Source organism: Canis lupus, chromosome 5 (genome assembly GCF_003254725.2).
Source record: "Canis lupus dingo isolate Sandy chromosome 5, ASM325472v2, whole genome shotgun sequence".
Lineage (NCBI taxonomy): Eukaryota > Metazoa > Chordata > Mammalia > Carnivora > Canidae > Canis > Canis lupus.
The window spans coordinates 36171802-36199160 of NC_064247.1; the positions used below are offsets into that span (position 1 = coordinate 36171802).

Consider the following 27359-nt stretch of genomic DNA (forward strand, 5'->3'; position numbering starts at 1 on the left):
TGAGAACACAACTGTGAGCAAGGTAGGTTGCCGCCTTGTACCTGTATCATCCTTCAGATCATTTAAGAGGGATCCGTGGAGAAACCCTTCCCCTAAAGCTTTTTAACCTAACAATTTTCTAGATTTTTCTCGGTGGAACAAATTTTCCCCGGAACCCCAAAGAGTTCCACAGTTCCTGTAAAGAGCTCTTAGAGGGAGGTCTGTTTGCTAAGAAGAGTCCAGGAGGGCCCAGTACTCCTTCCAGAATCCTTAATCCCATATATCCCTTACAACTTCCAATGCTGCCGGTCCAGGGAACACATTTGAAGAACTGCGATCTAAAACATAAAATCCCAACACTCTATTGAATACAAGATCAAATGCTAATTCCTCCATGATTTTCCTACTTTCTGGCCTGTGGCTCCTATACCCCCTAGCAAGGGGCTTCCTCCTCACCTCCATGCCATAAGACAGTTAACAAATTCCTCTGGAACCCAGGAATTCCAATCTGACTTTTGTCTCTCATCAGCCTGTAACATACTTGCCATGGTTTGCCAACAACCTGCGGTTCCATGCCTACATATTAATCTGTTTGCAAGGACACAGCTCTGCCCTCATGAGCCTCATCCTTCCTGGTCCTCAGAAGAGTAAAATAAGAGTGGGCAAGAAGGACGTCTGGGTTGCTCAGTCAGTGAAGCGTCTGTCTTGAGCTCCGGTCATGATTTCGGGGTCCTGGGATCGAGTCCCGCACTGGGCTCTGTGCTCAGTCTCCACCTTCTCCTGCTCATTCCCTCTCTCAAATAAATAAAATTAAAAAAAGGGGGGGGGGCAGACAAGACAGAAGGAAGGTGGAAACCACTCTGAAAGCAGGACACTGTGGGGCATGTGATTTTCAAGAAAGGACAGGTGGGCAGGTTAGGTACACGTCACACCTGACACAACTGAAAGTAGGTCAATACTACTGACCGCTTCCTAATATCTACTGACAAAATGAGATAATGAAGATCATGTTAGGGACGCCTGGATGGCTCAGTTGGGTGAAGTGCCTGCCTTCCGCTCAGGTCCTGACCCGGGGGTCCTGGTCCCTCATCCGGTTCCTTGTTCAGGTGGGGAGGGAGCCTGCTTCTCCCTCTGCCCCTCCCCCCCTTCTCTCTCTCTCACACTCTCTTTCAAATAAATTAATCCCCTCACACACACAAAAAGAAAGACACCAGGGATGATACACTTACCTGAAAGAATGCCCAGCACTAACCGAGCTCTCACACCTGGACACCAGGTTAGCAACTTCCTGACTCTTCAACTGAGTGATAAACTCGGTGAGTACGGGATGATCAGGAAGGAGCTCAACCACCATTTAGAGTCTTCTATGGGAAAATGCACTTTGAGTTACAGTTAAAACACAGTGACGCTATAGACACAAATAAGACAGGGAGCGACTTTAAGAAGTTTATTTATAAAACGAGGGACATTTGAAGTTAATTTTGCACCCATCTGACAACACGTGCAAGCTCTCTGGCCCTGTCCACTGCCCCTACTGTAACAGGAGACCTGCTCTAGGACCCCCATCCCCAAAGTGCTGACCTGAGGCCCCTCCCAAGAGCAGCAACTGTAGCTGATCCAGTTAAACACTCCCCAGACAGCACTTGTAAAACAGGAACTCCAAGTGATACGTTTTTCTCCCCAAGGGGTTCAAAACAAGAGATGAGCTGAAAGATGAAGATTGTTCTTTCTCCTGATGCAGAAGAAATTAAGCCAACACAAAAGCCAACCCAGAGGCCAACATGTCCTTCCAGTCCAAAGCCGTGTTCAGGTAATTCTCTAATCCATGAAAAAGAGAGAGAGAGAGAGAGAGAGAGAGAACAGGGCTGGTCTTTAAGAGATGCAATTTCTCCAGATGGCACAAAGTATTTTTAAACGGCCCAGGGCCAGAACTGGGCTATGGGAGCCTGCCTACGGAAAGGGCTTCTTTCCTAAATGGGATCTTTGATGTTTATCAAGGCTCGAGCTCCAGCTGAAACTCTTCCCGCAGCGGGAACACTTATACGGTTTCTCCCCTGTGTGAACTCTCTGATGCCGATTAAAGTTTGATCTCTGAATAAAACTCTTCTCACAGATGGGACATTTATAGGGTTTCTCCCCTGTGTGGATCTTCTCATGATGACGCAATCCTGAGAAGTCGCTAAAGCCTTTCCCACAGTAATCACATTTACAAGGCTTCTCTCCTGTGTGGATCCTCTGATGCTTCACAAAGTCTGAACTCCGCAGAAAGGCTTTTTTGCAGGTGGGGCACTGAAAGTATGTCTCTCCGGTGTGAGTTCTTTGGTGAAAAACAAGCTGAGAATTCCTGTAAAACGTTTTCCCACACTCCCTGCAGGTGGGGAGTTTCTGGGCCATGGGGGCCCTTGGCTGCCCTTTCGGAGAGGCCTCTCTCTTCTCCTCCAGCCACAACAGGGACAGTTCTTCTGGATGGGGATTGGCCAAATGCTGTTTCCCAGAATTCCTTCCTTGGGGCGAGAGCTGGCCCACTGGCCCCTCACCTTGAAGATTTTCCAGAGCCTCGGGGAGACTGTCCCCTTCTCCAAAGCATCTCGGTTCATCCTCACTGAGGAGGCCACTCAAGGAAGCCTGCGAAGGTGCCTCTCCTGACACTTGGCAGGAGACGTCGGAAGTTTCCTGGCCCCTACAATTTTCCAAATTCAGGTTCTCTTTGTCATTCTCCTGCCTGTCTCCTGGAAGAAAGAAAGAAGATTTGAAATTGTTCAATGTGCACACTCCACCAACTGAGCCAGCCAGGCGACCCCAGCAGTGTGCATTTGAGGCCCAAGAAAAACAAGTGTATTATATAAGGGTGTTACTTTGAAAAATGAGTCATTTTTTTTCTGCTTATACATAAAACATTAAGTTTGATCACTAAAAACAATTTGGAGAGAAAAACAGAAAGAAAACCAAATCAACCTCAATCAAACCACTCAGAGGTGGCAACCACGATTATACTTCTCCTATGGTGTCTGTTCAAACTATACATATGTATGTATGTGAATGTTTTATTTTTTCTTTACATAATTGATACCATACTGTCTACACAGTTCCACACTTGACTTTGTGGCATTTAAATTGTAAATGGCCAGATTTATGAATTCCACATGGATTCTCCCATTTACAGGTAACGTAAAACTTAGGAAATCCATTACAATGTCACTTTACTGTGGCTTTAATGCACAGAGAGGCTGTCGCATTGAAGTGGACCCTTGGCCTGGGCCTGAATGCAGCATCCATCCACCTGTGCCTCATTAACTCGAGTTAACAGTTGAAATGTCGTTCTTCTCATAACGTAAGTTTTTGGTTATTACCACTACATGATACAAATAGTAAAGGCTTTTATTTTGGTGGCTGAATTTGTTTCCAACTTTTATAAATTACTTTCTTCCCACAGATCTAAGGTCTTCAAATTATCTGCTAGAGACCCCAGGAATCTGCTAATGAGGGAGATCTTGACTTGTTAATTCACAGAGTCTTACAACACATTCCTCTCAAATGACAAAGGCACTGTTGTCTTTAGAGAAGTCTTTATAAATATCATTTTAAAGCTGAATAATGGTCCATCATGGAGATGTCACCATAAACATACAATACTAAGCATACGATTTACTGAAGGAATTCTCCTACTGTGGAAACTGAAGTTGTGTGCTGTGTTTTTGTTACTATAGATAATGCTGCGATTTTTCTTCATACATGTCGGCCCACATTTCTGACCACTCCAGGTTCCTTGAAGTGTTGCTACCCTGTTACCTGGCCTGAATGCTGTTTCTGAGGCTCGTGATGCTGAATGGTGAATCCATCTCCAGAAGGACCATCCCCTGGAGTGAGCACCTGGGCTGAGCGAAGCAGACTGTTCCATACTTAAGTCCTGAATATTTCTAAAATATTGGCCATTGAGAGCAGTGCAAAGAAATAGTTTTTCACTGTTAGAAAGGGGTTAATTCCTTAGTTAATAAGGGATGCATTTTTTTTTCACATCTATGAGCTATTTTTCCTAAGACTGCTGTCCATTTTTTTTATTGGGAAAGTCATTTTTTCTTATTAACCTGCACTAACTCTATATTAAGAAAAATAATCATTTACCCAACATGTTAATAAACAATGTTTTTCACCAATTTGGTACCTTAATTTTGCTTGGGGTTACTTATGTATAAATGTAAGTCATGGGGGCAGGTATTTTTAAAAATACTCCAGTCTACTATGATCTTTTCCTTAACAGTTTTCTTCTGTGGCTTTTTTTTTTTTTGTATATTTTTTATTGGAGTTCGATTTGTTAACATACAGTATAACACCCAGTGCTCATCCTGTCAAGTGCCCCTCCTCAGTGCCTGTCACCCAGTCACCCCTTCCCCCCGCCCACCTTCCCTTCCACCACCCCTTGTTCGTTTCTCAGAGTTAGGAGTCTCTCATGTTTTGTCTCCCTCTCTGATATTTCCCACTCATTTTCTCTCCTTTCCCCTATAGTCCCTTTCATTATTTTTTATATTCTCCATATGAATGAGACCATATAATATTTGTCCTTCTCCAATTGACTTACTTCACTCAGCATAATACCCTCCAGTTCCATCCATACTGAAGAAAATGGTGGGTATTCGTCGTTTCCATATCTGTGGCTTTTATACTGATAAAATATTCCCCACCCCAGATGAGGATCAAATATTCACTCCCTTCCTTATTATGATTTTCATATTTCATATCTTTTTCATCAAATTTAAACTGATTCTTTAAGAGTACTGCTCTGTGAAGAACCCTCCTCCCATGCATGGGCCTGCGCTGCCTCTTCCTCCATCACATGCTAAACCCTCATATAGACCAGCATCTCTTCTGAGACTCCCTTTTGTGTTCCATCCGTCTGTGGGCCTATTTTTATATCAGTATCCCATCATTTTAATGACTTTGACTTTCTTTCTTTTTTTTTAAGATTTTATTTATTTATTCATGAGACACACAGAGAGAGGCAGAGATATAGGCAGAGGGAGAAGCAGGCTCCATGCAGGGAGCCCGATGTGAGACATGATCCCGGGACTCCAGGATCACACTCTAGGCCAAAGGCAGGCACTAAACTGCTGAGCCACCCAGGGATCCTTGACTTTGACTTTCTAAAATGACAGATTCTTTTTTTTTTTAACCCAGGCTCCACGCCCAACATGGGGCTCGAACTCAGGACCCAGAGATTGGGTGGCATGTTCCACTGACTGAACCAGCTAGACTCAAGTAAGACTCTCAACATTTACAGATCTAATGCTGATGAAACATTCTTCCAAGACTCTTGTATTCTTGCAGTATTCTTCCAGACAAGTAATAATGATTCATTTCCCCCAATTTATTTTTTTTATTAATACCTTGGACTTTTGATCAGCAGTGAGTACGTGGCTTCTTGAGGTTTATTCCCCTGCTGACCTGCTTTAACTATAAGCTAGTCTTCCATATGGCCAAACAAACAGTATACCTGTGCTCTCCTGATGCTTTTGCCCCCTTGATATGAGTCCAGGTCTGGCAGGCCGGCTAACTGTTGTGTCTTTTTTTTTTTTTTAAGATTTTATTTATTTATTCATGAGAGACAGAGAGAGAAGCAGAGACAGAGAAGCAGGCTCCATGCAGGGAGCCCGATGCGGGACTCCATCCCGGGACTCGATCCCAGGACTCCAGGACCACGCTCTGGGCAGAAGGCAGGCACCAAATGGCCAAGCCACCCAGGCATCACTAACTTGTTGTGTCTTTAAGACAGGACCAGTCCTTTCTGGTCCTGTTACTTGTTCCCCCAGGAGTCCAGGGCACATCCCTGTACCCCTGGCTCTGGCATCAACTTTCCACAGGGTTCCTCACACACTCCCTTCCAATCCAGCCTGGACATGCCTACTTCCCTGGCCTCTCTTCCCATATATCCTCTCTTTCAAGAACCAAGAGTAGCATTTCTTTGCTCTATGAAAGCAGACTAGCTTTATAGACTATCCACAGTCTCTTTCAGGGTAAGATCTAATGGGACCATGCTGGCAGGTGGATTGAAGGAGGAGGGGGAAAAAAAAAGAATGAGTAGGGATATGTGAACTATATATCACAAATAAAATCCCACTGCAGAGGAGCATATGAGAAATCTCTGTACCTTCCACTCAATTTCCCTATGAACCTGTAACTGCTCTGGAAAAGAAAATCTAGTAAAACAAAAATCCTACTGCAACAACCACTAAAGCAGTGTTTTCAAACTTTTTTGTCTGCCACCCACTGTAAGAAATATGTTTATACTGAAATACAGAACATACACACATATTTGGAACAAAAATTTCCTGAAATGCTACCTATCCTGACATCTGATAGTGTCTATCTGCATTCTGGCATTTTCTACAGTCTTATCATTGCAATTTTTTAAATGCTGGTTGCAACCTAGAAGAGGATTTCACAATACACTGGCCATGAAACGCAGTTTGAAAAATATTGCTCCAAAGGAATCCTTGTGAAATAGTAGTACAATAAACACATCGGTTAGAATTAAAAATCGTCTGTTTCATTTGATGCTTGCTGTTTCTGTAGCATATCAGCAAAGGAACATAATTAATTTGATCCCACTGGAGAGAAAGAATGACTTGTCATAAAATTGTCATCCCTGGTCCTTTTCTTCTTCTAATTCTAGGATCTTTTGTCTACGGAGAAGGGTGTGTTGTGGGATGGAGTGTGCAGGTATGCATGACAGGTAGGTGTTACATAACTGCAATGTTTTAAACAGAGTGCCACGAACAAAGGGTGATTGCTATGTTACAACAGAACAAAGTCACACATTTCTTCCTCTAGGATCTTAAAATACAAGGTTTATAGGAAGTGTTTGTCACCACTGCTGTCTAGTGCATGTTAAGTGCTTAGAGATTAATTAAACATGTTTTTCTTTTTAAACATGTTTGTCTTAATTAATCTTCATTTCACTCCTACCAGAATAAAGAAAGAAGAAAAACACAAGAGTCAGGAAGGGCAGTAACTGCTGCCTTTTTCACATCACCTTTTTGTTCAACTCATACCTGGATTAGTATCAATCTATCCTAACCTTAACTCGCTCTGAGAAAGCAAGCTGTCATGGCACACAACACTGCAGGCAGCAGGTCCAATGTGTGGTCTGTGTTCCACGATGACTTAGTATGAATCAATGGCCCCACACCAGACGTGAGGAGACTCAACCTCAGCATTCTCACTGGACCAACCAGATCACGGCCAATCACAGACAAGGGCACAAACCTCTGTTCCTAGTACATCCCCTGCCACCTCCAATTCAATGACAGGAGGTCAGAAATGGCTCAGACCCAACGAAAGATTGCTCACCTATGAGGGTGGGTCTTGGGATCTTCTCGCTGACATGAAGGTGCAATCCTGCCAGTTCTTCCCCATACTCTGCGGAATTAGTCAGATCAGACTTGGAACTGGAAATGCCTAGCAGAGAGAGAGAATAGGAAGATGAATGGGGAGAACTGGGGACCAAGCTGTGTCTTTCAAAGGTGCAACTTGACTGTGACGGGGAAAGATGAAGGATCTGGAGATCCCTCAAAACACTTATGTTAAGAGGTGTCTGCCTTCCACACCACCTGGCAGGCTGGTGCAAGGCTCTTGAATGAGTCCCCCCAAAGGTTGGCTGAGACAGCGCAGGTTAGCGGCCCAGAGCATGGACTCAGTAGGACACACTGAGTTGTCGTAACTCAGCACTTACAAGCTACGTAACAGTGAGCACATGGTTTGACCTGACACTCACTTTGATCATCTCTAACACGGGAAAACCATCATATATCTTGTAGATTTAGGGAGTTACCACATGGAATGCACCCATAACAGTTCGAGGCACACGAAATCCTTCCAATACAAGGAAGCTCTCACTAAACATGCCCAATGCCCTCCCCTTCATCCAGGGAACTTCAAGTGGAGCAGCTACCTCTAGAGGGACACAGGAAATGTTTAATGTAAATTAAACAGACAGACATCAGACAAATGCACGCCCTCACCTCCTGAGACCATTTTCCCATAGGTCTCCAGCATGAGATCCCAGTACTGCTCCTTCTGAGTGGAATCCAGGTGCCTCCACTGCTCCTAGAAAGCACACAATACCATCACTCCACTGCAGGTTTGTGAGCCAGCCTTCCCCACCTAGAGGGAACTGGAGCAAAACAGTAATGTGCCCTAGAAGCCTGGTCATCAGAAGATCTAAGGAAGGGTGCCTGGGTGGCTCAGCCAGTTAAGCATCTGCATTCGGCTTGGATCATGATCTCAAGGTCCTGAGATTGAGTCCACATGCACTCCCTGCTCAGCAGGGCGTCTGCTTCTTCCTCTGTCCCTCCCTACTGGTTGTGCTCTCACTTGCTTGCTCTCAAATAAATAAAAATCTTTAAAAAAAAGACAACAATCTAAGGAATCTTGGGAGGTGGCTCACCAGAAGAGGCCAAGGGGAAAGCTATAGCCTCCTCGTCACTATTTCTTGCCCTCATTAGAAAACATTTAGGTTTAAGTTCTGGATTATTTTCATTTGCACATATTTAAGAGTGAAGGACACAGAGGCCTTTTCTACACTGTATTTTTTTTTTTAACTCAGTGCTTATAATAGAGATCTTTGAATGGTAGGAGCCTGATAGTCCCAATATCTCATTAAAATCTGGAAATTCAAGAGGGAAAAAAAATTAAAAGGGAATTTGTTGGAAATGCAAATGCAAATCAGCAAAAAGGTGGGAAGAACCCACAGGGAAGCTAGCTGCATTGTCTGACACAGATCAGTGGGCTCAGAGCAGATGCTGCCCCCCATGCACATTTGGAAATCCCCCAACAGTTCTGAGTTTAAGGTCTAACATTAGCCCACTTTTCCTCCCACTGAATAGAAAATCAATGGGTTCTCTGGAGCAAGGTATGCCTCAATGATCCCCAAAACATGCCCTTCTTTTCCTAGGAAACTAGGAACACTGCCTAACTGGAGTCTCCTCCAGTAAATTCAAATCCCGATCTTTCTACTGAGGTGCTGACTAGACTCAGTCTGTGCAGCAGTGTAATTAATAAATAGCCCAGTCCTTGGAGTCAGACACACAGGGTTTCAGGTCCCAGCCCTGCCACTGCTACCTGTGTGATCTTAAGCAAGTTATGTAACCTTTCTGAGTCTCCATCCTCACCTGATCATAGTACAAAACTCAAAACTGAACACATCATGCAAGCGTCACTTGTTTTCATAGCACGTACACATGCACAAGTATCTAAGAGCTGCCTCTACTAGCATGTGAGCTACATGAGAAAAGGACTCTCCACTGTACTTTCTCAGTCCCCAGGGCAATGCTCAAGACAGAGTAAGCACCAGATACGTTGTTTGGGGGAAACAAAGCCCTTGGCAAATAACTCCTCAGAAAGTGATATTTATTACTATTATTATCTTACAAGTGGTCTACAGGTCTCCTAGACTCCCCACTAAGGGGTTTGAGGAGGGAATTAAGGGGTTCTGTGCACTTTTAGGAACCTCAAAGTCAATAGCCATCCATTATTATCATGAATAGACAGCTATGAGGAGCAAAACTAAGACGAGAATGAGATCCTCTTCTGACACATGGTACACTGAGGGAAACCATTCTCCATCCTAAATCAAGCCTGCCCCACTGCACATCAAAGAGAAGCAGAAAGACCTGAGAAAGAATAAAGATACCAAAAAGTCTGCAATGAGCAAATACTAAGCAAAAATTTTTAAAAGCTAGATGGCTTGGATTTTTTTTTAGGATAAATATGTGAAAAGCAGGGATGCCTGGGTGTCTCAATCAGTTAAGCATCTAACTGTTGATTTCAGCTCAGGCCATGATCTCAAGGTGTGAGATCAGGTCCCACATAGGGTTCTGTGCTCTGCAGGAAGTCTGGTTGAGATTCTTTGTCCCTCTTCTCCCCACCCCGCTCATGCTCTAGCTCTTTCTCTCTCGCTGTAAAGTAAGTAAAATCTTTAAAAAAAAAAATGTGAAAAGTGACTTAAATAGATTTCACCATATACTTAAGTATTAACTATAACTACACTTTTAATTTGAATTTTAATTTAGAACTTTTGATTGTTAAAGAAATTCCTTGAGTTGTGAGCTTATTTTGTTAATCTGTGAGTGAAGTGATTTTAACAACCTTCTGAAAATAACCAGTTTGAGCAAACACTGCTGAATACGGGATCCCTCGGTCTTTTTGATCAGACAACATGGACCGCACCGCAGAGTAACAGGCATGCCCAGCACAGTGACTGCTCGGCTGCCTGGCCTGCTGGACACACGGCCAGTTCTGTAGGCACCAGAATAGGAGCTCCCAAGGACGGTACAAGTCAACCAAGAGTGCAGCTACCAAAATCCCCAAGCGCCACTATCAGCTCATTCAAAACTCTGAAAAGATGCTTCTGGAGGGCTCTCAACAGCATACCTCCACATGAAGCCACCTCACTCAAGGAACTGCCTGCCAAGAAGCTAGGGATTCATGAATAAACACCTACACAAGACACAACTGCATCCATCTTGCCTTTTTCTCATTTTTATATTAAGAAAGGGGGAAAAAAATCTCAGTTCCTATTCTGGAAGGACAGAAGCATAGAATTTAATGAAAAAGCAATCCAGATTTTGTGTGAAGACAGCACCACCTTGTGGGTCTGTGAAACACTGCACAACTGACTTGCCCAAGTTTGCACTATTCCTCTCCAGGTTGAAAACACAGGAATGTGAGTAAATATGTCCCCGAATCTTGGTGAGGCTCTAACTCAGTCATGGGTTCTAACAATGAAGAAGCACTGTGTAGGGATGCTACTTCATTATTCTGGCATTATTCACGAGGCTCCTAACTTATAAAAGAGATCAGAGGACATGATTACATCTATTTCAATATCACCTTCAATTAACAAAGCATCCATTAAATATCATGGTCCTTCTGATGCAAACTGCTTTTGTTACAGTTCAGAGCAGGGATACTGGGATTAGATAGGAATGACCTTTGTTTGGATTGAGTGGCTATCAGTTGTCTGTGCAATATAGGGAAACACACGCACAGTACCCAGAGCAAGTCATAGTAAATGTTTTGTACAGTCAATGCTTAATTCTCCTAGTTAAAACACAGTTCATAAATTGTATATGCCTTTCATATGGATACTCTGTTCATAAATTGTATATGCCTTTCATACGGATACTCTGTACTTTCTACAGAAGCAACAATAAGCCTCCATGTCTGCTTGAAATATTTCACAGAATACCCAAATCCTTTGACTACAAAACTCCCTACCTAACAGTTTGGTTGCCAGGTATCTGGAAAGTAGGAAGACAGGTACCCTTGAGTCATTAAAAAGATCTGTGCCTCTCCTGGACACGCCTGTCCCTCTCCTCAGGGCAAACTGTAAAGTCGGTATCCTGGTTCCTACCCTTCTCTGCCTGGGAAGCTGAGGCTCAGACCTGGCTTGAGCATCACATCAAACACCAACTACTTACTGGCTTCCCTCCCTTTACCTTCACTCTAAAGTACCTCAGGAGGCAAGTCCCAAGAAGGCTTCCCCAAAGGTTTGAAACATGCTGTGCTCAAGGTATACAGGTTCGTTCCAGAAAAACTTTATTTTTAATCAAACGCAACTTTTCAGAATTGTTAACTACATGTTCAAAATAAACCTGTTCCAAACTTGTTTACAGCAAAGATGGGAGTAACAGAGACCAGATTTACCTTCTCGTCTCAAGCAACTGAAAAATAGGACAAAATACATGACACAATGGTTTGCAGTCATCACCTAAGAGGCAGAACAAAGCAGAGATCCCTCAAAGTGAGGAAACAAATGAGGTGAGCCCTGCCACTGCCCACAAACCTGCTGCCTGGAGAGAGCACCCCAAGAAGCACAAGCAGGGGAGCCAGGTGGAGTCAGGCAGCCCCTTCCCCCTTAAGCTGGCAGAAGGAGCTCAGAGTTTGGGGAGGTGAAGGCAGTTATAGTTAACAGGGCAGAAGACCAGAGTCTTCTAAACAGAGAGAGAGCTCCAGAGATGTGCAGAGGGTCCCCCACAAGTCTGAGAAAGATCCCACAAAAGCAGCAGAGGAAATAGAGCTTGCATAGTGCTAAAAACAGTTATTTTCCACCAGCCAGAGTAGAAACTCTTGTACATCAAGCAGCAACAGGTAGAAGACACACAAGGGTATTGCCTCAGTAGTGGGAGAAATTCATCTAGACTAAAGGCTGCGCTGGTGCCATAACACAAACTATGTCCAAGTAACTCAACCATATGCCAGAGCGAAGCCCAACAACATTTATAGGAATGTCAAAATACCCAGCACCCAACAAGGTAAAATTCACAAAGTCCAAGATCCAATCAAAGGTTGCTGGGTATACATAAAAAGTAGCAGGAAAACATCTCAAAATGAGATCAAACCATCAAAACTGATTCAGAAATGATACAGGTGATAGATGAGTAGACAAGGACATTAATACAGATGGTACAGCCATACCCTACATGTTCAAGAAAGTGTAGGAAAGACTGAGACAACCTCAAGAGAGCTAACATATATCTGCACGTTATCATTATATACAGCCCGTGGAGATGTTATTCTCAAAGTCCACAAAGAAGAGGAGAAGGAAGGGAGACAGAAAACTGTCGGAGAAATACTGGCCAAAATTTCCCAAATCTGTTGGAAACCATGTACCCACAGATCCAAGAATCCCAAAGAATCCCAAGCAAGAAACATGAAGAAAATGACTCCAAGGTCCATCATAGTCCAACGGTTAAAAACCACTGAAAAAACGTGAAAAGCAAGAAAAATACAATACATGCAGAAGAACAAAGGTAAGAGCAGAGATGGCATGATTCTGTGTTACGTAAGATTCTGGAAAATGCAAACTAACAAATGTAAAAGAAAGCAACTTGTGGTGGCCTCAGGATCTCAAGATCGGGGAAGGAGTGAGGGACCACAAAAGGGCAAAAGAAAACCATTGGGCATAACAAGTATGTTTATCATCCTGACTGTGGCTGTGGTTTCACACGTGTGTGTCTGTGTCAGAGAATTACCAAATTGTACACTCGAAATACGTGTAGTTTACTGTTTGTCAATTAGGCTTCCATAATGGTGGAATTAGGTGGCTGGAGGAGGCCACCTGCCCCACATTAGACAGAACCATTCAAAAGCTCAGATGGACTCCTATGGGCGAGGCCTAGACCAGGAAATGAAACAGAGCCTTTTCTCAGCATAACCCGAAAAACAGGAAAAGGAGAAACAAGAGGGCACTTCTTCTAGGACCCAGATCCATCATTGAGATGATTACTCAACATTCTGCCCCAGGGGAAATTGCGAGACTCAGGGTTCATTCTGTGGGTACTGTTCTTGTCCCTGCAAGGCTGTCCTCTCTACTCTGCTTTTTTTTTTTTTTTAAAAAAGATTTTATTTATTTATTCATGAGAGACATACAGAGAGAGAGGCAGAGACACAGGCAGAGGGAGAAGCAGGCTCCCTGGAGGGAGCCTGACATGGGACTCAATCCCCAGTCTCCAGGATCAGGCCCTAGCTGAAGGCAGCTCTAAACCGCTGAGCCACCTGGGCTGCCCTCTACTCTGCTTCTAAGGACGCACCCCTTCCATCCTCCCAACTACCAACACCCTCCAGCCCAGGTCTGGGGTGAGAGAGGCAGGGTGGGAAATCAGCTCACCGGAGATGCTGCTTGGAGAAAGGAGGCTCCGAAGTCCTGGTCTCTGATGAGCCTTTCCTCGGGTGGGGCAGGAGGTGGGGCAGCAGCCATCACTGAAGTGAGGAACAGAGTTTGAAGACTCTAGAAGTCATTGCAAACCACCCCCAGAGGGTACAGATGAAAATCGTCACAAATGAGAACTGACCTGATGCCTGTCCCACCATCCATGATGTCAAGACTCGTATTTACCTACCTCTCTAACAAATTCCAACTCCCCCCAACCTTCCAAATAGTCTTGTCCGTATTTTCCTCCTCCCTTCTTTCCCCTGCCTCAGAACCAAAATTCAATTGGTCTGGCCCAGTCATAAAGGAGATTCACAGACTGAATCTCCACATCAGAGGGATTCAGTAGGTCCACCATGTTTCCAAACTTTCCAGAGATACTGTCATCTGAGCAGTGTGTCATTTTCAACTCACTCTTAGGCCTACAAACCATAGTCCCCAAAATTCCCCGAGAGAGTACGGCACATGACAAGTAACTGGCCCTCACCTAATTCTTGTTCCACGTCACACTCCTCTTTCACAGTATGGCCTGGTGGCTCCAGAGGCCTGCAGGTCGAGTCATGAAGTCCCAGCTCTGGAGGCATCACTTCAAGATGGCGCTCCATTCCCCCCACGTGGCAGCTTGCAGATTCCATCTTCTCTGATAAGATTTCCTGTCCTAGAACCTGGATGCTGATCTAGAGACCACATATGACGAATTACAGAAAGATTCAGACTGAGGAGCTCTAAAAGAAACAAAGCTAATGCTCCATAGCATATAAGAAGGCAGTCCTTAGGGACATGGAGCAGGGAAATAGAAAACCAGCAGGAACCTGTGAGGAAAACCTCCTAAGAGATGTAGAACGGCTGAGGCCTGAATCAGGCCTGGGAGGCCCTGAACATGCCATTAATCATGTGTTTCTACAGGATAATCTCCGTCAATTAAAATTCAAACTTCTTAAACATGTTAGTATAAAGATGGAATGGATAAGAGACTTTATCTTCTATCTGCAATGATGAGAAAGCATTAAGTCAGAGAGTCTTAGAACTCAGTGAGCTATGTGGATATACTGATGTGGTATAATAAGAAACAGGTATTTGGTCTTTGTCCCAGGTTCCTGGAATTGCCTCAGGGACAGGAGTGACAGGACAACTTCCATTATTCATAGTGAGCCCCCTTAGGGGCTCATTGAGTTTAGGCTAGGAGGGTGACACTCAGTGGGCCCCAGACAGTTCAGGAGAGAGGCTGGTCATCAGAGGAACCATTCAGGTCATCAGAGGACTGAACATGCAGCCCCAACCCTCAACCTCTGAGGAAGAGAGAAGAGCTGGAGATTTTCAATCACCGATGGCCAATGGTTGATCTAGCATGCCTAAGTAATGAAACCTCCATAAAATCCCTTCAAGTATGGGGTTCGGAGAGCTTCTGAGTAGGTGACCACACAGAAGTGCTGGGAGGATGGTGTGCCCCGACATGCCATGAAAGTCCTATGCCATCTCTATGTCCTCCTTTTGACTGTTCCTGAAACATGCCCTTCATCATAAACCAGTAAGTATAAGTGGTTTTTGCTTCAAGTTCTATGAGCCATTCTAGTAAATTAACAAACCTGAGGAGGGGGTGGTGGGAACCTCCAAATGTACAGCCAGTCAGTTTTAAGCACATCTGGCCTGTGTGACTGAAATGGGAGCAGTCTTGTGTGGCTGACCTTTATCCTACTGGGTCTGCCGACCCCAGAATATCAGTGTCAGATTTGAAATGAACTTTAAGACACCTAACTGGTATCGGTAAATTGGAGAATCGACTGTTAGTGTGGAAAATCACATGCACTGAGAAGTCAGAAAAAAGACAGCCCACCTGGTAAGACCCCAGAGGAGCCCTGCGCACCACTGGCAGTTATACCCTCCACTTACCCATTGCCACAGTCTCCGGGGGTCTCCCCTCAAGCTCTCCACAAGGGTCACTGCCTCCTCTCCGCTGCCTGGACACTGTTTCCGCACCCACATCTGGATCTCCCCGGGCAAGATGGTCAGGAACTGCTCCAACATGAGGATCTCTAGGATCTGCTCCTTTGTGTGAACCTCTGGCTGCAGCCACTGAAAACAGAGTTTCCGAAGTTGTCGCAGGGTCTCGTGGGGCCCAGACATCACCTGGTAACGAAACTGCCTGAAGAGCTGGCGTGCAGTCTCGGGGTTAGAGAGCTCCCCTCGAGGAGTGGCATCTGGTCCAGAGAATGGGGAGTCCTCGGCCTTTGCCAGTGGCGGCGGCAGCAGGAGCAAGGCCTGTCCCAGCTCGACAGGCATCATCCGGCTTGGCAAGTCCTTCTTGGTGAAGTGTTTCCGGGATGGAGCTGTCTCTGGGGAGGACCAAGTCTTCACTGAGGTTCTCACAGGTACATTAGAGAGGGAATGAAAGCCAGTACTGGAGAGAGGAGAGGGACACGTTATCAATAAGAACAAATGCACATGACCCACCTGAGAAAGATCATAAACTTGAAGCCACCATGCAAATAGCTCATACTGTATCTAAACCGGCATCCTCACGCTAACTGCTTTACAACACTCTCTCTCTCTCGTTCTTCAAACACGCAACCAAGTAGAAAAATAAAATGCATCAGTGGAAGCATTTTCACTAACTGGCTTACAAGCAAATGGCTCTTCTGCACAACACTTCCTTACCTGCATATGGAAGTCTATAGACTAGAAAGTAAAGCTGAACAAAGATATCATAGCCTAGAAATAAAAGCTAACGTTGAAATAATCTGATGCTTCCATAATAAATAGGAGGTTAAAGAGAACAAATTAATTTTTCCCCAAAAGGTGCAATGAAATTTCTAGGTAACCTCTTTTGAGTGCCACATGGAAAACTGGACTATTTGGAGAGCACCTGGGTGGCTCAGTTGGTTAAGCGTCTGCCTTCAGCTCAGGTCATGATCTCAGGGTCCTGGGATTGAGTCCCGTATCTGGCTCCCTGCTCAGTGGCGAGCCTGCTTCTCCCTCTCTCTCTGTTGCTCCCCCTGCTTGTGCACTCTCCCTGTTTCAAATAAATAAAATCTTTTTTAAAAAATTATACATAAAAAAGAAAACTGGACTATTTGGGAATTTAGGAAAAACTTGTCACAACTGAAAGTTTCAACCCTCGGCTTACAGAAGACTTAGAACAAAGAGTGACTACCTCAGAAACATTCCTATGGCCTTGAACTAAGTGAGCACTATTTTACAGTGACTGGTATAAAAATTTAGAAGACAGGGATCCCTGGGTGGCGCAGCGGTTTGGCGCCTGCCTTTGGCCCAGGGCGCGATCCTGGAGACCCGGGATCGAATCCCACATCGGGCTCCCGGTGCATGGAGCCTGCTTCTCCCTCTGCCTCTCTCTCTCTCTCTCTGTGACTATCATAAATAAATAAAAATTAAAAAAAAATTTAGAAGACAGTAACTAAGTGAAAAGAAATATTAAATGACAGTTAGTATTTAGAAATGTTTATTGTACTATCATACATGTACTATTTATAATTAACTTTTTTTTAAGATTTTATTTATTCATGAGAGACACAGAGAGAGAGAGAGAAGCAAAGACACAGGCAGAGGGAGAAGCAGGCTCCAGGCAGGGAACCTGATGTGGGACTCCATCCCAGGACTCCAGGATCACGCCCTGAGCCGAAGGCAGGCACTAAACCTCTGAGCCACCCAGGGATCCCCTAATTAACTTTCTTGAATATGATCCTAATAGTGGATCACTGGGTCCATCCTTGAATGTTATTAAAGAGCTACAAACAGATCATCATTTCTCCAGGACACTAACTGTAACAATAAAAACAAAATGAGGAAGCAAACAAACCCGATCACTTAATCTGTCTGGCTTAATCAGAGATGGTATAACACTCCAGCTTTTAAAAGTTGCTTTTCTGAGGGCAGGGGGGAATAGGGTCACTGGGTGACAGGCATTAAGGAGGGCATGTGACATAATGAGCACTGAGTGTTATATGCAACTGATGGATCACTGACCTCTATCTCTGAAACTAGTAATATAGTATATGTTAATTAATTGAATTTAAATTTAAAAAATGAAAAAGAAAAAGAAAAAGAAGTTACTTTTTCCGGGCACCTAGGTGGCTCAGTAGTTAAGCATCCAACTCTTGGTTTTGCCTCAGGTCACGATCTCAGGGTCATAAGATGGAGCCCTGCATTGGCCTCTGTGCTCAGTATGGAGTCAACTTGGGATTCTCTCTCCTTCTTCCTCTGCTCCTCCCCCCACTTGCTCACACATGCTCCCTCTCTCTAATAAATACATGATTAATAAACAAAAGCTGATTTTTCCCTAAGGTATAATAAGGAATGTCTTCATCCTTAGCACTTCAAACAATTTATCCTGTATCAGAAAATCATTTAAAATTTTAAAAAGGACACCTGGGTGACTCACTTGGTTAAGCATCTGCCTTCAGCTCAGGTCATGACCCTAGGGTCCTGGGATTGAGTCCCTCTTCAGGCTCCCTACTCAGCCTACTCCTCCCTGTGCCCTTCCCCCACTGCTTGTGCTCTGTCTATATATATATAATAAATAAATAAACAAAAAAAATTTTTTTTAAAGAAGAAGAAAACATGGGATGCCTCGGTAGCTCAGTGGTTGAGCATCTGCCTTTGGCTCAGGGCGTGACCTTGGGGTCCTGGGATCAAGTCCCATATCAGGCTCTCCACAGGGAGCCTGCTTCTCCCTCTGCCTGTGTCTCTGCCTCTATCTCTCATTAAAAAAAAAAAAAAAAAAAAGAAAGAAAGAAAGAAAGAAAGAGAAAGAAAGAAAGAAAGAAAGAAAGAAAGAAAGAAAGAAAGAAAGAAAGAAAAAAATCTTAAAAAAAAAAAAAAAGGTTTCAAGCAAAATGGAAAGTCTGTGTGGGGTTTCCCTGTAAGCCCAGGGCTGGACTGCACATGGGCATGGTGAAACTATGCAAAAACACACTTGCTACAGGGTTAAGAGCAAAAGAAATATAAAATGCTAATCAGTGATGAGAAATATTGGATTTTTTGACCATTGAGAAAGGAGACCTCACTAATACACAAAGCATCCTGAGATACCAGAAAGGCCACATGTCAGGAGTAAAGACCACACCCTAGAGTAAGACCTACTCTAAACCTGCCCTAAGAGAGCCTAAAGCCAAGCCTCAACAAGATCGACAGAGGAAACCCAGCCTATTGGTCTAGTGTGATCAAGTTAGAAGGCCTCAGGATACACTTCGGGCTTTCTAGAGATCTGTCCTAACAAGGTATAAAACCAAGCTAATTCCAGTCAAAGATGATGTGTCAGTAACTCAATTACCTGCTAGAACAAAACTCAATACTCTTCAGAGAGAGATAACAGAATCCTTAGCATCTACGATGTGCCATCCACAATGTCCTATTGGACATTGAAAGATGTTTTTACTGGATGTGGAAATCTGGATTAATGATTCCACAACATGATATTAAACAACGAATAGGTCAATCAAGAAATCAAAGAGGAGGGACGCTTGGGTGGCTCAGCGGTTAAGCATCTGCCTTCAGCTCAGGGCATGATCCCTGTCCCAGGATCGAGTCCCACATCAGGCTCCCTGCATATGAAACCTGCTTTTCCCTCTGCCTGTGTCTCTGCCTCTCTCTGTGTGTCTCTCATAAATAAATAAATTAATAAATTAATTAATTAATTAAAAAAATAGAAATCTGAGAGGAAATAAATACATGGAGATAAATGAAAATAATACAATGGATCCAAATCTTTGGGATGTAGAAAAGCAGTTCTTAAGAAGGAAGTTAGAGCAATACAGTCCTACTTAAAAAACAAAAATCTCAACTAAACAACCTAACCTTACCTAAAGGAGCTAGAAAAAGAACAAAACCCAAAACCAGTAGAAGAAAGGAAATAGTAAAGATTAGAGCAGAAATAAATGAAATGGAGGGACACCTGGGTGGTTCAGCAGTTGAGCATCTGCCTTCCGCTCAGGGCATGACCCAGGGGTCCTGAATCAAGTCCCACATCAGGCTCTCTTCAGGGAGCCCGCTTCTCCCTCTGCCCGTGTCTCTGCCTCTCTGTCTCTCTCATGAATAAATAAATAAACGAAATCTTAAAAAAAAAAAAAAGGAAAGAAATAAAATGGAAACTAAAAAAAACCAATAATATAGATCAATGAAACCGGGAGTTGGTCCTTTGAAAAAAAATCAACAAAATTGATACACCTTAGGGTGCCTGGGTGGCTCAATCAGCTATACACCCAACTCTTGGTTTCAACTCAGGTCAAGGTCTAAAGGGCCCTGAGCTCCAGCCCTGCATTGGGCTCCATACTCAGGGGGGAGTCTGCTGGAGATTCTCTCCCTCTATCCTTCCCCCACTTATACCCATGTGCTCTCTAAAATAAATAAATCTTTTTTAAAAATTGATAAACCTTTAACCAGATTCATTAAAAAGAGACAGAGAGGCAACCCAAACAAAATCAGAAATGAAAGAAGAAAAGTAACAACTCAAATCACAGAAACACAAAAGATTACAAAAGAATATTATGAACAATTATATACCAACAAACTAGACAACCTAGGGGGGAAAATGGATAAATTCCTAGAAACATACAACCTTTTAAAGCTGATTCAAAAATAGAAAATTTGAATGAACCAATTACTAGTAATGAAATTAGTAATCAAAACACTCCCAACAAACAAAAGTCCAGTTATCAAATGGCTTCACAGGCAAATTTTAGCAAACATTTAAAAAAGAGTTGATAACTATTCTTTTCAAACTATTCCAAAACATGGAAGAGGAAAACTTTCAAGATTCTACAATACCAGCACTATCCTAATACTAAAATCACAGAGACACAAAAAAAGAAAACTACAGGCCATTATCTCTGATAAACATTGATGCAAAAACCCTCAACAAGGTATTTGCAAACCAAATTCAACAATATATTAAAAAAATCATTCACCTCAATTCATAAAACAATGTAACACATCACATTTAGCAAGGAAAAAACCCCATATGATCATCACAATAGATGCAGAAAAAGCATCCAACAGAATGCATCCATTCATGATAAAAATTCTCAACAAAGCAGACTTAGAGAGAACACACATTTTTTTTTTTTTAAAAAAGCCATATATGAAAACCCTGAATCTAACATCATACTCAGTGGAAAAAAACTAAAAGCTTTTCCTTTAAGATCAGGAATAAGACGAGGATGTCCATTCACCACTTTTATTCAACATAGTACTAGAAGTCTTAGCTGTACTCACCAGACAAGAAAAAGAAACAAACAGCATTCAGACTGGTAAGGAAGAAGTAAAACTGTCACTATTCGTAGATGACATAACAGTATACACAGAAAACCCTAAGTCTCCATCAAAAAAATGATTAGAACTGTTAAATGAGTTCAATAAGATTGCAGGATACAAAATTAACATATAGAAAACTGTTATGTTTCTATACACTAATAATGAAATAGCAGAAAGACAAATTAAGAAAATAATCCCATTTACAATTGCGTGTAAAAGAATAAAATACCTAGGAATAAATTTAACCAAGGGGGTGAAAGACCTATACTCTGAAAACTAGAAGACATTTTTGAAAGAAACTGAAGACAACACAAATGGAAAGCCATATCATGCTCATGGACTGAAAGAATATGTTTGAAAAGCCCATACTACCCAAAGCAAACTACAGATTCAACGTAATCCCTATGGAAATAATAATAGTAACTTCCACCCAACTAAAATAATTATTTTTTTATTTTTTAAAAATTTTTTTTCAACTAAAATAATTCTAAAATGTGCATGGACCCACAAAAGACAACAAATGACCAAAGCCAATCTTTGAGAAAGAACACAACTAGAGGTATCTCTGTCCCAGGATTTTAAGATCTACTACAAAGTTATAGCAATTAAAACAGTATGGTACTAGGATGCCTGGTGGCTCAGCGATTTAGCATCTGCCTTCAGCTCAGGTGTGATCTCAGGGCCCGGGATCAAGTCCCACATCTGGACTTGCAGGGAGCCTGCTTCTCTCTCTGCCTGTGTCTCTGCCTCTTTCTCTGTGTCTCTCATGAACGAATAAATAAAATCTTAAAAAAAAAAAACAAAAAACACCTGTATGGTACTGACATGAAAATAGACATACAGATCAATGGAACACAACAGAGAGCCTAAAAATAAACCCACATCTATGTGGTTAATTCATCTACAACAAAAGAGGCAAGAATATACCATGGGGAAAAGACGGTCTTTTCAGTAAATGGTGCTAAGAAAACTGGACAGCTACATACAAAAGAATGAAACTGGACCACTTTCTCATACCATGCTCAACATTTAGCTGAAAATAGATTAAAGACCTAAATGTGAGACCCAAAACCATAAAACTCCTAAAGGAAAACACAGACAGCAATCTCTTGGACACCCTTAGCAACATATTTATAGATATATCTTCTCAGGCAAAGGAAATAAAAGCAAAAATAAGCCACTGGGACTACACCAAAAAAGACAATGTGATAGACTAATAATCATATCAGTAATCACATTAAATGTAAATGGATTAAACACTGAATTATAAAATAAAGATTGCCAGATTTAGAAATGGCCCAACCATACGGTGTCTACAAGAGATATTTAATACATAAAGATGCAGATAGTTTAGAAACAAAACAATGGGGAAAAGATACCCTATGCAAACAGCAAGCATACAAAACCTGGTATGGTTTTATTAGTATCTAGGCAAGAGACTTCAAGAAAAAAAGAAAAAGGAACATTTCATTATGATAAATGGGTCCAATCATTTAGAACACAAAACCCTAAAAGTATATACACCTAGTATCAGGTCTAAAGGGACAAATCCTCATAGTTGATACAATGAGAAGACCAAAACAAACAAACAAACAAACAAAATCAGTAAGGCTACAGAAAATCTGAACACTATAAACCAACTCAATCTAACAGACATTCAGACAACAACCACAGAATACACATTCATTTCAAGGTCATATGAAACATTCACCAGAGCAGATCATATGCATAAATAAATTTCAAAAGACTAGAATCCCAAAGAATGTATGCTCTGACCACAGTGCAATGAAATTAGAAACCAGTAAGACATCTAGATGCCAATATATGTATTAAATAACTAATACAACGTACGGCCAAAGAAAAAAATCATAGTGGACACTAAAATGTTTTGCCTTTTTTTAAAAGATTTTATTTATTTATTTGAGAGAGCACAAGCAGAGAGTGGCAGGGGGAGACGGAGGAGTAGAGGGAGAAGCAGACTCCCCACTGAGCAGGGAGCCAGATGTGGGGCTAGATCCCAGAATCCTGGGATCCCGATCTGAGCAGAAGGCAGACACTTAACCAACTGAGCCACCCAGGCACCACAAAATTAAAATGTTTTCATATTCATAGTGAAAACACATTATCAAAATGTATAGGTGATCACTAAAGCTCTAGAGAAAAAAATGTAGTTTTGAATAAATATGTTAAAAAATTGAACAAGGGGCACCTGGGGGACTCAGTCAAGTGTCCTACTCTTTTTTTTTTAAGATTTTTATTTATTAAAAAAATAATTTTTATGTATTTATTTGAGAGAGAGGGAGAGAAAATGAACGGGAGGAGGGATAGAGGGAGAGGGAGAAGCAGACTCCCCACTAGCAGGGAGCCCCACGTGGGGCTCAATCCCAGGACCCTGAGATCATGACCTGAGCCCAAGGTACACATTTAACTGACTGAACTACTGGGTGCCCCAAGTGTCCTACTCTTGATCTCAGGATTGTGAGTTCAAACCCCGAGTTGCTGGGCACAGAGTCTACTTTAAAAATTTTTTTAAATAAGGTGCGTGGGTGGTGAAGTCGGTTAGGCAGCCAACTCTTGGTTTCAGCTTAGGTGGTGATTTCGGAGTCCTAGGACCAGGTCCTGCTTTTGGCTTTATGCGCTTAGCACAAGGTCTGCCTGGGGTTCTCTCCCCCTCTCCCTCTCTCCCTCATGCTCTAAGATAAATAAATAAAACTTTAATAAATTTAAAATAAATAAAAATCTTTCATTATCTAAATCAATTTTCCTGAGTTTCAAATAACAAGTAGAAAGATTTCAGATAGCAGGAGACAGATGGGTAGACTTACTCAAATGTTTTTGCTTCCTGAACTAAGAGAGCAGTTCAGGTAACATTTAGGGAAAATTATAAATCATATAAAATACTTAAATCTGCTTTCAGTAATTCCACCCAAACAAAATGCTAAGAAAAACGTCTCAAGGGGATCCCTGGGTGGCTCAGCAGTTTGGCGCCTGCCTTTGGCCCAGGGCATGATCCTGGAGTCCCAGGATCGAGTCCCATGTCAGGCTCTTTGCATGGAGCCTGCTTCTCCCTCTGCCTATGTCTCTGCGTGTGTGTGCCTCTCATGAATAAATAAAATCTTTTTAAAATAATAAATAAATAAATAAATAAATAAATAAATAAATAAATAAATAAAGCAAGACCCAATGTATTAACCAGAGTTCTTCAGAAAAACAGAACAAAATATATGAATATTCTGAATATTCTCATGAATTAATGAATAAAATCTTTTTAAAAAAAGTCTCAATTATTCCCCAATTACTTTACAGAGGGTATAGTTTAGAGTCCATGATTTCATGAGTATCTGCTCCTACTATGAAAAAAACATTTCAAGTGATCCCCAATGTGTAGTTGTGATTAAAACTGTGACAGGGACACCCGGGTGGCTCAGTGGTTGAGCGTATGCCTTTGGCTCAGGGCATGATCGCGGGGTCCCAGGATCGAGTCCCACATCGGGCTCCCCGCAGGGAGTCTGCTTCGCCCTCTGCCTCTCTCTGTGTGTCTCTCATGCATAAATAAAATCTTTTTTTTTATTTTTATTTATTATTTATGATAGTCACACAGAGAGAGAGAGAGAGGCAGAGACACAGGCAGAGGGAGAAGCAGGCTCCATGCACCGGGAGCCCGACGTGGGATTCGATCCCTGGTCTCCGGGATTGCGCCCTGGGCCAAAGGCAGGCGCCAAACCGCTGCGCCACCCTGGGATCTCAGATAAATAAAATCTTAAAAAAAAAAAAAAAATTAAAAAAAATAAAACTATAACAAATAGGGGCTCCTGGGTGACTTAGTCGGTGAGGCATCTGCCTTTGGCCCACGTTGTGATCCCAGGGTCGTGGGATGGAGCCCTGAGTTGGGCTCCCTAGGCAGGATCCCTGCTCAGCGGGGATCCTGCTTCTCCCTCTTACCCCTGCTCATGCTTTCTCCCTCTCGCTATCTTTCTCTCTCTCAAATGAATAAATAAAATCTTTAATTAAAAATCTTAAAAGAATAAAACTATAACAAACGAGAGTGAACTCAACATGCACCCTCAGGTAAGCATACTTACTATACATATGCATACGAGTAGCTCTTTGTTGTGTACATACTACTGACAAACACTCTTTCCTTAAGCAAACTTTCGCCAGGCTCCCACAGAGGCCTGGCCTTTTGGCCCTTCTAGTCCCGTTTTAGCAAGAATCCTGGCTGACTGAGTCCAGTTTAGGGAAAGTCCGTCACCTCTGATTAGCTGGCCAAATGCTACAGCAACCATGGTATCTGACCAGCCCGGATATCTGATCAAATGCTTTCTCACCCAGGCCTGCCTTCAGAGGGGAAAAAAAAAACAAAAAAAAACAAAAAAAACCCAGTCCAGTGGGTTCAGGGTTCTTCCCTCTACCCGTGATGTCAATTTCCATCCACGGCCCCTCCCGCCCGGCCCGGCCCCCGGGCTCCCCCGCTAGCATTCTCCACTCCTTGTTGCAGACCGCAGCCCCCAAACCGCTCCCTGCCCCTGCAAAACCGCGTCGCAGCAGCCCCGCCCCCGAAGACACTCCTGCCTTACCGTCTCCAAGGAGCGTCTGAGTAGTTATTGCTCCAGCACTACGTGTCAGCTCCATATTAGGCCCTGCTCATGCCATTTCTAGTCCTCACGATGCCCCTGCAAGGCAAGCATCATCGTGGACCCATTAGGAGGCCCCCTGGCTCACAAGGGGCGGCCGCGCGAGAACCCAGGTTGCTCCAAGCGAGGCCTGCGCTCCGGGAAGGCGAGCTGCCAACTTTGGGGGGCTTGGGGGAGCGGGCCCGTGGGGCTGTCGCACTCGCCGAGGTGGGGCGCTCCCGGCACTGTGCGCCCCGGAGGCCGGGGCAGCGCTCCCCACCCGGGCATCCTCCACCCGCGCACCCCGGGGAGAGACGCTCCGCGCATCGGCCCACGGAGGGCCTTCTCCGTCCCAGCGTTTCGCGGAAGGCGGAGGACGCGGCCGGCCTCGGGGCGGGTCCAGGGGCGTGCGTGCCCGGGGAGTCCGGCGGGGTCCTCAGGCTCCGGGCCGCGGAGCCGGGTCGAGGGGCTGGAGGGGCCCCGCTGCCCCTCCTCCGCACCCGCCGCGTCCCCGCGCCCCCGGAGACCGTGGGTGGCGCGTCCTCCAGCCCCGCCGCCGCTCCCCGGGGGCCGGCCGAGCCCCGAGCAAACGCGGGCCCCGCCAAGCTCGACCCCGGGCGGCCGCAGCCAGACCCGCCCAGCCCGGGCGCGCTCACCTCGGCCCGCGGCGCCGGCTCCGGAGGCACTTCCGGGAGGGGGGGAGCTGCGCGCGCCGGCGGCGTCGGCGGCGGGCGGCGGGGCGGGGCCGGCGCTGGGGCGCGGGCTCCGATTGGCCGCCCGCGTCGCCCCGCCCCTCTCGCGTCGCCCCGCCCCTCTCGCGGGCTCCTGGTCCCCGCAGCCGGCCCTCGGCTCCTCGGTTGCAGCCTGGTGCGCTGGCTCCTCCGCCTGCCCGCGAGCGGTGGGCTAGCGAGGCCCTCCTCTGGGCCAGGCGCTGCGACGATCCACCGGGGTAATTCCCTGGTCCGTAGCAGACGCTGTGCCGGCCCCACGCCTTTGCGACCCTGCAGGTACGGCAGGTGCTTAGGCAGGGGCCTCGCTGGCTGCCCTTCCCATCCCCTTCCGTCCCCTCCCCTACCTTTGGGCTTTGCGGCATTTCATTTCCTCCATCTCTCTCTCTCTCTCTCTCTTTTTTTTTAGGATTTTTTTTATTTATTCGTGAGAAACACAGGCAGAGGGAGAAGCAGGCTCCCTGCGAGACTGATCCCAGGACCCCGGGGTCACGACCTGAGCCACCCAGGCTTCCCCAGTCTCCCTCTGTCCTGCAGCTCTAACTCACACCAACTCTGCGTTTCCTGGGCGCTTTCTTCCCACTTCCCTATGTTGGAATTCAGCGAGGTACTAGCTAACCTGTCTTCCCAACTTTGCCTTCGTCTGTCTCCCTCCTCACCAGGCTCTACTTGGACAAGAATGTCATCATCCTCCCTCCCCTCCTGTCATCAGAAGTCTGGAAGTGCTATGATTTTGCCTCATTTCTCAGACACCACCCCCATTCTCCACCTCTGTCTCTTTTTCACATCCATCCTGCACGTGGACACAGCTGTCATTTTGAAACTCAGCAGCACTGATACAAGTATCAAATCCAAATCTGGGAGATGGGACTCCTACTGTGTATCATATGTGTGCTCAATCTTGGGTGATTGGCAAACTGGGGAAGCGCTCAGAAACAAGAGCTGCCCTGGCTCACATCATGTAGAGGAAGTGGAGACACCTCCTCTGAAGAAATAAGGCTTTGGAAGAAGGAGGATCTGAAATACTAACCAGTGGAAAAGGGATTTAACGTGTTCTTCTAGGTCCCA

The 27359-nt window shown here is 44.3% G+C and overlaps 1 protein-coding gene and 1 long non-coding RNA gene across 11 annotated transcripts; one reads left to right on the plus strand and one right to left on the minus strand.

Annotated features, from left to right (window-relative positions):
- Positions 1 to 1411: 1411 nt before the first annotated feature.
- ZNF18 (zinc finger protein 18) lies at positions 1412 to 26333 on the minus strand. Of its 5 annotated transcripts, none has more exons than XM_049110233.1 (9): positions 26220 to 26333; positions 25528 to 25623; positions 16548 to 16694; positions 15575 to 16082; positions 14172 to 14361; positions 13643 to 13734; positions 7995 to 8079; positions 7324 to 7431; positions 1412 to 2708 (listed from the first exon to the last, which is right to left on the minus strand). In XM_049110233.1, the coding sequence occupies exons 4-9, from the start codon at positions 15965 to 15967 to the stop codon at positions 1930 to 1932; spliced, it is 1647 nt and encodes a 548-aa protein (XP_048966190.1). In that variant the 5' UTR covers positions 15968 to 16082; positions 16548 to 16694; positions 25528 to 25623; positions 26220 to 26333; the 3' UTR covers positions 1412 to 1929. The 5 variants fall into 5 exon arrangements, with proteins under 5 accessions (XP_048966190.1, XP_048966191.1, XP_025284148.1 ...); XM_049110234.1 differs by lacking the exon at positions 26220 to 26333 and adding an exon at positions 25867 to 26099; XM_025428363.3 differs by lacking the exon at positions 16548 to 16694 and having other exon boundaries at positions 7995 to 8073.
- On the plus strand, positions 2704 to 13316 carry LOC112647354 (uncharacterized). 6 transcript variants are annotated; one of them, XR_007410771.1, is made up of 5 exons: positions 2704 to 3841; positions 5152 to 5232; positions 5555 to 6706; positions 11649 to 11793; positions 12534 to 13316. It is a non-coding gene; the product is annotated as an uncharacterized LOC112647354 (long non-coding RNA). The 6 variants fall into 6 exon arrangements; XR_007410768.1 differs by having other exon boundaries at positions 6647 to 6706; XR_007410770.1 differs by having other exon boundaries at positions 2704 to 3310; positions 6647 to 6706.
- Positions 26334 to 27359: the final 1026 nt, after the last annotated feature.

Excerpts from the sequence above, each read along its gene's own strand:
- ZNF18 (XM_025428359.3), bottom strand. The coding sequence starts at position 15,967 with ATGATGCCTGTCGAGCTGGGACAGGCCTTGCTCCTGCTGCCGCCGCCA. Across the intron at positions 8,080-13,642 it reads TTCTCCAAGCAGCATCTCCG|GAGCAGTGGAGGCACCTGGA; the intron begins GTGAGCTGATTT and ends TGTGCTTTCTAG. Across the intron at positions 7,432-7,994 it reads TGGGAAAATGGTCTCAGGAG|GCATTTCCAGTTCCAAGTCT; the intron begins GTGAGGGCGTGC and ends TCTCTCTGCTAG.